We start from the raw sequence: 14591 nt of genomic DNA on the forward strand, positions 1-14591 counted from the left end.
ATAATATGGAGTTGTTATAGTTGTGTTTATAGTTGTGGTAAGTGTGGTAACTGTGTGGAGCAGTGGATAGAACACTGGATCTAGAATCGGGAAAGCATGAATTTAAATCCAGTGTCAGACATCCTCTAGCTCTGTGCCTGTAGGCCAGTCACTTAAGCTGTTTGCCTCAGTTTCCTCTTCTGTACAACAGGGATATTAATACCATCTAATTCACTGGATTGTTGTGAGAATCAAATAACATATCTGTACATGCACTTAACACAGTACCTGATGCAGCACAGTAAATACTATATAAATATTAGCTTTATAAAATAATTATCATTTTTAGTATTATTGCACAAGCTATTATTATTAGCATCTCAGAGACTGTATTCTCATCTCTCAAATAAGAATTATAATCTTTGTCAAGTTTACCTCATAGGGCTGACAGAAAAATCAAATGCAGTAATAAATGTGAAAGTGAACTGCAGCTTTAAAATAATACAAGCTATTAGTTTCCCCAGGAAAAAACTCCTCTCCCTCAATGCTAGTGGCAAATGTACTCTAGAAGGCTAAATGGATCCAAAGGTGCAAGGTTTCAATTCCTGGAACTAGAGCTCTCCTCTCTCATAGCACCTCGGAGCCTGAAATCACCTCAGAATCAGAGACACCCCAAGAAGGTACTGCTGTGGCCTACTTAGACATGAAAGGACTAGTGGTAATGGACTTGATGACAAGTCATCTGTTTTCTTGTGGTTGCTTGTGTGGCTGATTTCCTGCCTGCAGAATTTGACAAATCTTAGTTCCTCAAAAAAGGAAGAAGCACTTACTATTTAACGATAGAATTTAAAATAAAACAAAACCCCCAACACTTTAAGGGCTGAGAAAAAGAATAAATGAGGACAGTAGTGGTAAATATTTTTTTCATCTTCCTACCTAAGGTTACAAGATCCCTAGTTAAGACCATTTTAACAATCTTTCAACGCAGCATTCAAAAATGTTTTCTCCATTGGAAATTATAGAGATCATTATCAAAAAAAGCAAGACCCATGCACACCCATGTCCTAATATTTCTACTTCTTAAATTGCTTCCTTTTCCAATGAACCAAATATTAAAACTGAATTGTGCTAGGTTGGGTACATATTAGACAATTTCAGCTACTGGGTTGGAATATTTCTGTACAATAGAATGTGCAATGTGGCACCACTCTATACTCACTTTTAAAAAATATTCAACCTTTTTAAAAAACCAATAAATTCAATAGTCAGGCCATGCTTTATATACTTTTACCTGTCACACTGTTGCATTATTGAAATTTCCTTGATAATCTCTTGAAGGTCGGACTCCACAGGAACTTGCTTAATTGCAACCACTTGGCCAGTTTCTTTATGAATAGCTTTGAAAACACTGCCATAGGACCTGCAATAAAGGGCAGGAAAAAAAAAAAAGTCAATGTGAAAAGCTCATGTCAAAACAAGTCAGAAGACAGGAAACAACCAATCACTAAAGGATAAAAACCACCAACTATTTCTGATTCTATACTCCAGAGTATCCAATACACATATGATGTTGATCACCCTCAAAATACTGTGTGACAGCTAGAATGCTACAAGGAAAATTTTTATTAAAAAGACCTGTCATAGAGCTAATGTTTAAACAAGTCATATCCCTAGATAATGAAAATAAATTATGTAAATGTAAAATTAAGAGATGACTTCTTCAAACTGTGTCACTTCCCCCAGGACTGGCAATCCATGTGCAATATTTTAAATGTCCCTCAAGGAAATGCAAATTCAAACAACTGTGAGATGCCACCTCATACCTATGAGATTGACTAAGATGACAGGAAAAGATGATGATAGATATTGGAGGGGACATGGAAAAACTGGAACACTAATGCTCTGGAGTTGTGAATGCAGATGGAATTGTGAGATGATCCAACAATTCTGGAGAGCAATTCAGAACTATGCCCAAAGGACTATAAAACTGTTTATACCCTTTGATCCAGTAGCAGTGCCACTACTGGGTCTTTATTCCAAAGAAATCATAAAAGAGAGAAAAGGACCCGTATGTGCAAAAATGTTTGTAGCAGCTTTTTTGTGGTGGCAAAGAATTGGAAAATGAGTAGATGCCCATCAGTTGGGGAATGGCTGAATAAGTAAGTGATGGTATATAAAAGTAATAGAATATTATTGTTCTATTAAAAATAAACAAGGTGATTTTTTTTAAAAGCCTGGAAAGGAGAAGCTAGGTGGCGCAGTAAATAGAGCACCAATTTTGAAGTCAGGAGGACCTGAGTTCAAATTTAATCTCAGACACATACTATGGTGTAACCCTGGGCAAGTCACTAAACCCTAATTGCCTCAGAAAAAAAGAGAAAGAAGAGAAGAGAAGAGAAGAGAAGAGAAGAGAAGAGAAGAGAAGAGAAGAGAAGAGAAGAGAAGAGAAGAGAAGAGAAGAGAAGAGAAGAGAAGAGAAGAGAAGAGAGAAAAGAAAAGCCTGGAAAGATTTACACGAACTAAAGTTGAGCAAAACAAGCAGAAACAGGAATACAATGTGTACAATAACAGCAATACTGCAATAATCAACTATGAATAATCAACTATGAAAGACTTGTTTCTTCTCAGCTGTTCAGTGACCCAAGACAATCCCAATAAACTTTGGGCAGAAAATGCCATCTGTAGTCAGAGAGAGAGAATGTAAATCAACACATGCCTTAGTCCCTTTTTGTTTCTTTTGCTTGTTTTTTTTTTTTTCTCTCATGGTTTTTCCCTTTTGTTTTGACTTTTCTCTCCCAAAAATGATTCATAAAGAAATGTGTATATTAAAAAAAAAACAAAAAACAAAAAACACATTAAGGTACATGTATAACCAGGAAAAACCAGAATTAAAAAAAAATGTCCCTCAAATCATGCACCCTTTGTTATGCAAATTTAGTCTCAGAGTAGGATGAACCTTAGAGGTGTGTGAACTAGACCAACCCCCACACAGGGGAGGAAGTCCCTCCACAATATCCCAGTCAAGTAGTTCTCCAGCTTCAGTGCCAGAATAATTCTAGGTTCCCAAGACAAGCAAAATGTGAAAGGAGCTTGCTTAGGCTTAGGAAATGCAAACTCTTCAGTGTATATTCCCTTAAGAACTTAAGTGTTTAAACCATCTTACTCATAAGTAGATTACATCTCAATAAAAGGTAGAAGAGGAAATAACATGCATTTTCATTTTAGGGCCTTTTTTCCAAAAGTGTTTAATAATGCCTTTGGGCAAAAAAAATAAACAAAAATTCCAACTAAATTCCACGTTATTCTGTGGGCAAAACAGTTAAATGCAATAGGAGAAGAAGAGACAGAAAAGAACTACTTTAGTGAAAAAGTAACACCTGTATCTTTGCAAACAGAGCAACACAGTTTTATAGTTCAAAGTACATCTTTTCATGTTGACAATAAGAATCCTATGCTATCAAAGCTGGCAGGCCCTTAGAGGTCTTCCTTTACCATATCCTTCTACAAGTGATTATCCAGCCTCTGCATGAAGATCTCAGATGAGGTGAACTCACTCTTCCTCAAGACAGTATAACATAACTGGACAACTTCAATTATTAGGAAGCTTTTCTTTATGTGAAATCAAAATCTACTGGCCTGGAAATGACATGTAATGATATTAGTCTGACCTTCCTTCTATGTATCTCTCTTTTAATAACTCAAGCCCACAAACATTAAAAGAGCTCATTTATTTTGAATAGTTGCACCTCTTTCAAAAAACTTTTACAGAAGAAAATGATGTGGTATGGTAGAAAGATTGTTGGACTTCAGCTCAGCAGACTAGTGTCTAAATCCCAGCAAGTCACTTTATTTCCACGAATATCAGTTTCCTTATTTATAAAGTGGGGATAATAGGACATTACATACTTTACATAGTTTTTCCTAGGAAAGGGCATCATAAATCTTTTTTTTAATAAAGCTTTTTATTTTCAAAACATATGCACAGATAGTTTGACAACACTGATTCTTGCATAGTCTTGTGTTTCAGATTTTCTTCTTCCCCCCTACCTGCTCCCTTAGATGGCAAGCAATCCAATACATATTAAACATGTTAAATATATGCTAAATCCAATATGCATAAACATATTTATATAATTCTCTTGTTGCCACAAACATTTTTGCACATGTGGGTCCCTTTCCCTTCTTTAAGATCTCTTTGGGATATAAGTCCAGTAGAAACACTGTTGGCTCAAAAGGTATGCAGTTTGATAACTTTTTGAACATAGTTCTAAACTGCTCTCCAGAATGGCAGGATCTGTTCACAACTCCACCAACAATGTATCAGTGTCCCAGTTTTCCAACATCCCCTCCAACATTCGTCCTTACCTTTTCCTATTGATGAGGTCTGGTGCAGGGCAAAGAGTTGTGGATCCCTTTTGGTCAGGTCCTTCATAAAAGAATTTATGAACTTAAAAAGTTAGACTAACAAAAAGAAGTTTATTGTCAGCCCTGAGAAGTCAGCCTTTGCTAGGAGACTGACTTCCTCAGAGATAAAATTCTTAGCAGAGAAATCCCGACAGAGAGAGATAAAAATTCCTAGTAGAGAAATCTAGCAGAGAAATCCTGAGAGAGATACAAGTTCTTAGTAGAGAAATTTCCTAGCAGAGAAATCTCAGAAGGATAAAGAGAGGTGTTAACATTGAGAAGAGGGAGTCTCTTTACAGTGGGCAGGGAGTCCTCGCAGGCAGTTATGTCAAGGAGAGATCCCTTGGCCTGGCATGATTCCTGCTTTTGGTCCTGACAGAGAAATAGGTGAGAGAGACAAAAAGGGGTTAACACTGAAAAAAGAATGTCTTCTCAGAGGGCAGGGGGTCCTAAGCAGCCATGCCAAAGAGAGAGAGAGGGTCCTTGGCACGGCATGTTCCTGCTTTGGGCTTCTACACTGTCATCTTAGCCAATCTGAGAGGTGTGTAGTGTTACCTCAGAGTTGTCTTAATTTGCATTTCTCTGATAAATAGTGATTTAGAGAACCTTCGTAGATGATTAAAAAGTTTTAATTTCCTCAACTGAAAATTGTCTTTGAAAATGGTCATATCCTTTGGCCATTTATCAATTGGAGAATGGCTTGAATTCTTATAAATTTGAGTCAATTCTCTATATATTTTAGAAATGAGGTCTTTATCAGAACCCTTAAGCGTAAAAATGATTTCCCAATTTATTGCTTCCCTTCTGCTCTTATTTGGATTAGTTTTGTTTGTACAAAAAACTTTTTAACTTAATATAATCAAAATGATCTATCTGGTATTCAATTATGAGTTCCAGTCCTTCTTTGGATACAAATTCCTTCCTTCTCCATACATCTCAGTAAACTTAACTCTCAGTAAACTATCCTATATTCTTCTAATTTGCTTATAATATCACTCTTTTATGTTTAAATCATGAACCCATTTAGATTTTATCTTGATATGTGGTGTTAGGTGTGGGTTGAGCCCTTCTTCCATACTAGTTTCAAAATTTCCCAGGTGTTTCTGTCAAATACTGAGTTCTTATCCCAAAAGCTGGAGTCTTGGGTTTATCAAACACTAGATTGCTATACTTATTGACTATTTTGTCCTGTGATCCTAACCTATACCATTGATTGACTACTCTATTTCTTAGTACCAGTTTTGATGACCACTACTTTTTAATATAGTTTTACTTCTGGCACAGCTCAGCCACTTTAGTTTGCTTTTTTTTCCTCATTAACTCCTTTGAAATTTTTGACCTTTTGTTCTTCCAGATGAACTTTGTTATGATTTTTTCTAGATCTGTAAAATAATTTCTTGGGAGTTTGATTGGTATGGCACTAAATAAGTAGATTAATTTAGGTAGTATTGTCGTTTTTATTATATTCACTCAGCCTATCTATGAGCACTTGCTATTTTTCCAATTGATTAGATCTGACTTTATTTGTATGAAAAGTGTTTTGTAGTTGTGTTCACATAGTTCCTGACTTTCCCTTGGCAGATAGATTCCCAAAGGGCATCATAAATCTTAAAGCACTATAAAACTCTGAACTAACAGTAGAAGAATTACAAATTATGATAGGTTTTCCAATCCTCTGTTGCTAGACAACCTCACTAGATAAGTCTTCTTCCATGTTATAACCTCTTTGTTTTAAATATGTCCTCTGCTTGAGAATGCTTCAGTAAATCCCTTTCAAAAGAAACACACACATTGCACTTATTTTGTACTGGGCATTGTAACCATGGCTGCCTTTTATGTGTCCTTTACATTTACAAGGTGCTTTCCCTAATTTATCTCGTGTTCTTCATTATCAGTGCAGGTGTAGGTTTTGCAAGGATTTTCATCTTCCTCATTACCTGGGCAGAGTAGTTAGTTGAAGTATTATTAAGCCTTTGACTACAGCCTATGAGGTAGATTGTGTAACTTCTTTACAGAAAAGAAAACTGAGACTCACGGAGGTTAGAAGTTTCCTGACTCCAAATCCAGTGCTCTTTCACCTGTACTCTGCTGTGTTCTAATTATATACATGCAGTCACTGCATTAGGCCCAATCACTAAAGTTAACTCCTTCTACAAGCACTACTTAATGAACATCATGCTTAAGACCTTGAAAAGGACAAGATGTCAAGCAGAAGTTAGAAGTGGTAACCCAGACCCTGGATACAAAGTTCTCTTTTCATACTTCTGCCATCCCCAGGCAATGATAGTCTTCTAGCCATAAGGGTGCTCCCTTTTTAAGCATTGTGATTGATTACTGTTTTTTATTTTCTTGTTTTGCTTCATCTTCAAGAAGCAGTCATTCTTCAACTTCTGACAAGAGGCTTCTTGGAATTTTTTATAAGGGGACAGGTGCTCCATCAAGAGTAAATAGAAAGAAACCCAGGACTCACTTTACCATTACAATAGAGCTGTGCCCATCATTTTCAATTAAGTCTGATCAATTCCCAAGAATCATATAATGAACATGTTTATGACAAAGGGTTGATTTTAAAGGGAATATGGCCATCAGCTCACATTTCTGAAACTTGATGATTTATAATGCATTTTCCTTACAGCAACCCTGTGAGATAGGTTTTATCAAAATTATTTCCATTTTGCAGAGAAAGACATAGATGGATGGAGTGCCTGCCCACATTCCCACAGCTAATAAATGTGGAATCCAAGTCCTGAACCCTAAATTCATGGATTTCCATTTGTTATGTTGCATCTTACAATATTTTAAAATTTAACCTATTGGGTTTTCTCACAAATCACAATGAACCTCAGGGGTTTATTACCTAAGTACAATTACATTTTATACAGATGTAGGAAAAGATCTGTGAGTGTTAAAGTGGAAGTAAACAAATGACCAAGATGCTCTTTATTACGTCTCAGTCTTATATTCCATGAGAACAGAAGGGCCCCTATCTAGAATGAAAGCTAACCTCATCAAAATGTATCACGTTTTTGCAAATCCCTGCTTTACTCTATGCCACATGATATATGACACTGACGAACTAGGTTGCATACTTACCCCTCTCCAAGTTTCTCCAAGACATCAAACACTTCTTCTGGCTGCTTAGTCAAACTATCTTCATCCAATTTTTTCAGCTGCCTGGAAAGCAGAAATATAAAAGTACATTAAAAAGCTGTTTGGCTTCACCATGAAATATGCTGTTTAGTTAACAATGTTTCATAGTCACTGGGCTTGCCTGTGGCTAAGGGAAGATCAATTGTGAAATAAAACAGTCTCTAGCTTTTTGAATGTGAAGGTTCTTTCCAAGCATTAGAGAAGAGTGTTCCTATACATAAGCATCTGTTGTTGTAAAATAGGAGCTTTGTCTAAAAAGCATAAATCTTAGGACAATAGATGCTACATTAATAGCATACATTCATATAGCACATTAAAGTTCACAAAGCAGTTTGTCATAATTTTGTGAGGTGTGTATGGGGTAGAAAAATCACTATTCTCATTTTCTAGGTGGAGAAACTGAGGCTTAGTAAGGTTAAGAAACCTACACCTAACTAGTAAGTATTGCCAGGATTTACACCCAAGTCTTCTGCTGCTAAGTCCAGATTTCTTCATCATATATCATGCTGTTATATAAGCTTAAAGATAAAAAAGTGTATCTTTCAGTACTCACTAACCTTAATGGCTCATATCACCTCTTCTATGTAGTCTTCTCTGACACCCTCCCAAGTGGATTTGATCCCTTCTTCCTCCAAGCTTTTATAGCACTTTGTTTATAATAGTCTAGTTTGTATCATAGTTGTTCTCTTCTCTCATAGATTATAAACTCTTTGTGGGGAAGGACACAATCAAATAGAAGTTCTGAATATGCAGTCAGAAGACTTAATTCCTAGCCTCAGTTCTGCCACGAGTTCACCATGTTACTTTCGGAAAATCTCCTCTGTTCCTCAAGCTGTTCCATCTATTAAATGAAAGAATTGTGTAAAACGACCTCTAAGGCTCCTTTAAGCTTCATATCATCTATGGCCATGATTTTTATTCATCTTTTTCTCTCAATAAAGCCACATACATAAAAGGAATTAAACAAATGTGTTTAAATGAACTAACATATACATTTAGCTATCATCAGCAAGAAAAATATCCTGACAGCTCAGAGTTTAAGGTCTGTTCAGAACAAATTCTCTAAATGTATAGATATTTAAAATTTTTCTGTTGGTTTGTTTCTCAATCATAACTACCTGAGCACAAATTATAAATGTAAAAAAAAAAAATTTTCATGAACCTATTCAAAGTTAAAAATCCAAAGAATTCCATCCTCTTTTTTCTTAATATTTTCATGCCAAGAGAAAGGAGTATTTAAAAGTAGTTTTAAATGGAGTATGTCAGGGGAATATTTCTTTTGTGTACATCAGGTCTTCTACACAATGGCTTCCTGAAACTAATGAAGCATAACAAAGAAAAGTAAGCTCCGGAAGTGGTGAAATATGGAAGTAGTTACAATGAAGATTTTTTTTTTTCTAAAAGAAAAGGTTTAAATTGGTTGAAAGGCTGCTACTGGTTCTAACAAGAAGGGAAAAAGAAAAAAAAAGATAAATTCCTAGAGAACTACATGGGGGAAAAACAGAAGAGATGAGGAGGGTAGGGAGGGGAGAATGTGAAAGTGTCAAATATATCTACTAATAAGACAAGCCAGAAATACACAAAGATTTTATTCAAAAGAATGGTAAATGGTATTTTGTAAATGACTGAAAACTCATGGAATCCTGCTGCAGACTATAGCAGATCAAAAAGACCTCAACACATAGAATATATTAGAGCTAGAAAAGGCCTTAAATAGTTTTGGGTTGTTTTTTTTTTTTCTGTGCTTAGCAATCTGGTGAGGCCTAGAAAGATGCTTCAGAATAAGATTTGTCTCATAGGCTTTCCCAGAAAATAAATTACACTGAAATACAGTTATCAAAAATGAAAAAAACCAACAACAATTAGAAAAAAAAAATAAATTTGTGGACTCCAGATTAAGAAATCCTCCCTTTGAACAGAACTTTATCCCTGAAAAGAGACTTTCAGAGAACAGAATTTTAGTAAACAAGTCTTAGAATTCAGAATGTTTGCAATGAAAAAGATTTTACAGAATTCACTTCCTTCATTTTATAGATGAAAAATGAAACCCTGAGAAGGAGTATGACTTACCAATGGTAGCACAGCTCACTAATAGTGGAACTAGGACTAGAATTCACACTTTCTGACTCATATTCCCAGTTTTGTTTCCAACAGTTTATACTGTCTTAGTACTTCACACTGGCTTACCATTTCATACTGTCTTTCCCAACAATTCCTAAACTAGAACTTTAAAAACAGAATAGAGATACCACAGTGACCTTTAAAACCAAAAAGCCCTAAAGAATAATTTCCACTGACATCACAAAAACTCCCAAGGTTCAATCATGAAACTTCTCAGGAACCTGTATGATATATGTAATATTTATGAAATGTGGAATTACAATGAACATATCCCCATACTCCAAACACTTCTTATCAGCAATGATTAGTAGATTTATTTTAAAGCTCTGCACAAACAATGGACAATACTTCATAGATCAAGTATAATTAGTTGTATAAACAGCTTACACAAAGGAAGATGAAACAAATTCTCCTTTGAAAGTCTGACTGACTTTGTGGTTTACAAAAAAAGGAAAATTCATTATTTCAACTGTGAAAGATACCACTGCACAACAAAGGAAGCTGACATTACTGTGGTAGAAACAGCTGCAGGTCTCTGATAATATTCTCACAGACAAATTGTATTGGATCATTTAGATGCTCCTAAAACTCTAAAGCATTTTGGGTTAGGAAGTATCTGAAAACGGTTTGTGCTGAAATAATAGACAACTGATTATAACAAATAAAAACTATGAAAAATTCAGAGAACTATCAGACTTAGAAGAACTGATATAGAGTGAAGTATAGCACACAACAAGGAATGCAATATACACAAAAACTGAAGCAATACACACACATAGAAAAATGAAACTGAATCCAGCGTAATTATAAGGATCAAAATTTGCCCCAGAGAAGAGTTGAGAAAATGCATCTCCCTCTCTTCCTCACAGAGGAGGAATATTGCATATACTGTTAAATACAAGTAGTATGACAACTGGCTTTATTGAACTGCTTTTTTGTTTGTTGTTCTTCGTTATAAAAGGCAATTTGGAAGATAGGGATAGATTCTGAATTGGTGGTAAAGAAGAAATAAAACATATCAATAATAATAAGATATTGGTTTCATCTATATTTTGCCCCAAATTTCCAGACTGAAATTTTTATACTTGGGTATTACAGAATCATCAATAAAAATTTCAAACAAAAAGGGCCTTAATAATTCAATTTAACACTGCTTCTCACCCACAACTGTCTATGGCAAAATACTACAACTTTACATGTCCTATGTATCTGCTCATCATCGTCTGGATTACCTTCAACTTTGATTCTCCTGTGATAGTGAAGCTTGTTGACTTGAGTACCTTTATAACACCAGTAGCAGAATTTCAGCATTAAAGAGCTGTACTTTTGTGACAGAGTGGTGCAAATTCTCATATGATTCCATTTGATATTTTCCTCCTATTCAATTCTAAGTTCACCTCACTGTCCATTTATAATGCCCGTCCAAATTTATACATAATGATCAACTATCACAATGAACTTCAGATTCCACCAAATATTACTTGGCTCCAAAAAAAAAGGTAGTGTTTTGTTTTTCGGGGTTTTTTTTCAGCTACTTTTGCTTATGCATCTACACATCTTTGGTGGAAAAAATCCACCAAAACAGTTAATGACTATGGATTTCAACGAGAAAGCCCTGTAGCATTCTGGAGCTCAATGTAATCAGAACAATGTCATGTACAAATATAAGTACAACCTGGACAACCCTGCTGCTGATAGGAAATCCTCCTTCTATTTGGGTTATATGTAGGTCAGTTTCTATGATACTGTGAACTGTTTACAAGAACATGTGTTTTATTTGTTTCTTGAGGTTGATTCTTAGTGAATCAATGAAATGAGCTCCCTAACAGTGACAATCAGAGAATCTTGCATGATTTTAACATTTGTGTAACATTTCAGTATTTGTGTGGAAATTCCTGGCGTAAAGCCATTAGGAATGCATTTTTTCTGCTAATTTTTAAAAAATGATAAACACAGTAGGATCTTATTTCTGACAATGACAATTTTATGACAATGGTCATAATGGTCATGACAAATGGTCGTGAAAAACAATGACAATGAACAATGAAGAGGTGAACTGTTGTGAAAATTTCTCATTAAAGGTCTACCTTTGTATCTGTCCATCATCACATTTTTATCCTTGAACATGTTGACAATGGTTGATATCTTAACCACTTTTTTGTTGTTTTGAAAATACTTTTTTTTTCTATTCTTTTGGAAACAAATGGACAGACTACATACTATCTTGTGATATTCAAACAACTCCAGGAAGGTCTTAGCACCACTGGAAACCAAGCTATCAACTCTTTAAACTAGCCTTTGCCAGATCTTGCTGGCCAATGGTTCTCTTTTACCTAAGTGTTCTTTGCCAACATGGACAAAGTACAGGTACATGCTATCCAAAGAATCCTGACCATAGCATCAACAGTATCTTATGGACACGCTCTGAATCTTATAGTTTACAGTTAGTATTTGTGAGAAAAAATTACTTTTAACAAATGACTTCTTTAAGCAAAATAAAGATGACCTTGCTTTGTCATTTTACAAATTGCAATTTTAAGCAAAATCAGAATATTCTTATTTATCCCTCATACATGTATGAGTATCTAACTCATGAAGGCAAACAACATTACTGTTTGAGAATGCTCTATTTGAGATCTAAAATTTCACAAGTAGAAGGAACCTTAGAACACATATAAAGAAGGATCTTTAGAAATGACAGAATTGTGAGTTTAAAACTGCAGAGACCACTTTCCCCCTTCTGTGCATCTCTGTCCCCAATGTGGTAGAAGAGAGAGCTTTAAAAACTTATGACATTAAATTAAAAATGTTTGTGGGTCATTCCATGCTTCACATCTGAAGGGTAAATGTAATTGTATGATTTCTCTTAAGATGGAACAGCAACTTTTTGTAGTGGCTAAAAAGTGGAAACTGAATGGATGTCCATCAGTTGGAGAATGGCTGAATAAATTGTGGTATATGAATATTATGGAATATTACTGTTCTGTAAGAAATGACCAACAGGATTATTTCAGAAAGGCCTGGAGAGACTTACACGAAGTGATGCTGAGTGAAATGAGCAGGACCAGGAGATCATTATATACTTCAACAACAATACTATATGATGATCAGTTCTGATGGACCAGGCCATCCTCAGCAACGAGATCAACCAAATCAGTTCCAATGGAGCAGTAATGAACTGAACCAGCTATGCCCAGAAAAAGAACTCTGGGAGATGACTAAAAACCATTACATTGAACTCCCAATCCCTATATTTATGCCCACCTGCATTTTTGATTTCCTTCACAAGCTAATTGTACAATAATTCAGAGTCTGATTCTTTTTGTACAGCAAAATAACGTTTTGGTCATGTATACTTATTGTGTATCTAATTTATATTTTAATGTACTTAACATCTACTGGTCATCCTGCCATCTGGGGGAGGGGGTGGGGGGTAAGAGGTGAAAAATTGGAACAAGAGGTTTGGCAATTGTTAATGCTGTAAAGTTACCCATGCATATATCCTGTAAATAAAAGGCTATTAAATTAAAATAAATAAATAAAAAGAAAGATGGAGCGGCAAGATCGCTAGGTGTTTACTACCCCCTTCCTCGCTCGCCCGGTACTGGACGGGGAGCCCAGCAAAGACATAAGAAAGATTAGCTCCTTAAGCAGACTCGCCCTACCATTCTTGCTCTCACAGTCTCCCCTTTTCCCCATATACACAGGTGGCCACTCTCACTCATCGACGCGGACACAGCACCCCCCCACACACACACGCACACCCCGCCTCGCTCTCCGCCTCACCCGCGTATACAGGCTGTCACTGACGTCCCCGCAGCTTCCCCCTCTCCTCACATGCAGGCACACGCCGCCCCCCCCGCCCTCGCCCAGCCGGAGCCCTCGCTCCCACACACAAGCTCCTCCTCACGGGCACCAGCAGTCTCCCCGCGCGCGCGTCCCCCTGCTCTCGCCCTCCCACCCCCTTACAAGCACGCACGCAGCCTCGTCTTCTCCCGCACGTCCCCGCTCCTAACCCACACTTCCACAGACACGCCCCTCCGCCCTCGCACAGCCTCACTTCTCACTCACGCTCACACACGCACACTCCCCGGCGCCACCCGTCTCCGCTCCCGGGCTGGGCTCCTCACCGGCGCGGCGGGTTCCTCAGCTGCACCGTCTCCATAGCGCGGATGCCGGCAGCATAAACCTGCTACTGCCCCATCCCCGGCCGGCCCCGCAGACGCTTCCGCTTTCCGCCCCGGCCGGAAGTGGGATTGGTGGGGCCGTGGAGGAAGAGAGGGAGGGAGGAGATTGAGAAGTTTCCAGTGGGCGGGGCCTGGATCACGTGGCACCTGCCTCCTCGGGGGCGGGGCAGGGAGAGTTAGGGGGTGACTGCCCGATGGGCCCCGCAAGAGGGCAGCCGGGGGGCTGTAATAATTTCTGGCGCCTGCGCCGTCCTGGGTGCCTCAGTTTCGTTTTCCGAGAGGGTCTATTTAAGCCGCATGGTTAGAGAAAGTTGGCAGCGGCCTCCGCATCTATTTTATAGAGGAGGAAGCTGAGGCCAAAAGAGAGAAAACAATTAGTGCAAAAGCACTTAGCTACTAAATGACAGAACTGTGATTCGAACCCAGGCCTTCCTAATTCCGGACCCACTGCAATTTCTACTGTGTCACCATATACATATGTGTGTGTGTGTGTGTGTGTGTGTGTGTGTGTATATATATATTTATGTACAATATATATTTATATATATATATATATTATATATTATATATACTTATATATATAATATAATAAAATAATATATATTATTTATATATAAAATAAAATATAAAATTTATAATATAAAATAATATATAATATAATAATATATATAAATAATATGTATTATATATATTAAATATATATAAATATATATTTATATATATATTATATATTATATATACTTATATGTA

The 14591-nt window shown here is 36.8% G+C and overlaps 1 protein-coding gene across 3 annotated transcripts in view; it reads right to left on the bottom strand.

Annotated features, from left to right (window-relative positions):
- Positions 1-13929, bottom strand: part of STK4 (serine/threonine kinase 4) — a 108878-nt gene extending 94949 nt beyond the window's left edge. The window contains exons 1-3 of one of the 3 annotated variants that reach the window (XM_003757726.4): positions 13785-13929; positions 7477-7557; positions 1271-1399 (exon numbers count right to left, since the gene is read on the bottom strand). In XM_003757726.4, coding sequence (XP_003757774.2) covers positions 1271-1399; positions 7477-7557; positions 13785-13819 — 245 coding nt within the window. In that variant the 5' untranslated portion in view covers positions 13820-13929. Of the gene's footprint in view, positions 1-1270; positions 1400-7476; positions 7558-8090; positions 8237-13440; positions 13460-13784 lie in introns of those variants that run through there. The other 2 variants (XM_031951554.1, XM_031951553.1) reach the window with 2 other exon arrangements.
- Positions 13930-14591: the final 662 nt, after the last annotated feature.

Source organism: Sarcophilus harrisii, chromosome 2 (assembly GCF_902635505.1).
Source record: "Sarcophilus harrisii chromosome 2, mSarHar1.11, whole genome shotgun sequence".
NCBI lineage: Eukaryota > Metazoa > Chordata > Mammalia > Dasyuromorphia > Dasyuridae > Sarcophilus > Sarcophilus harrisii.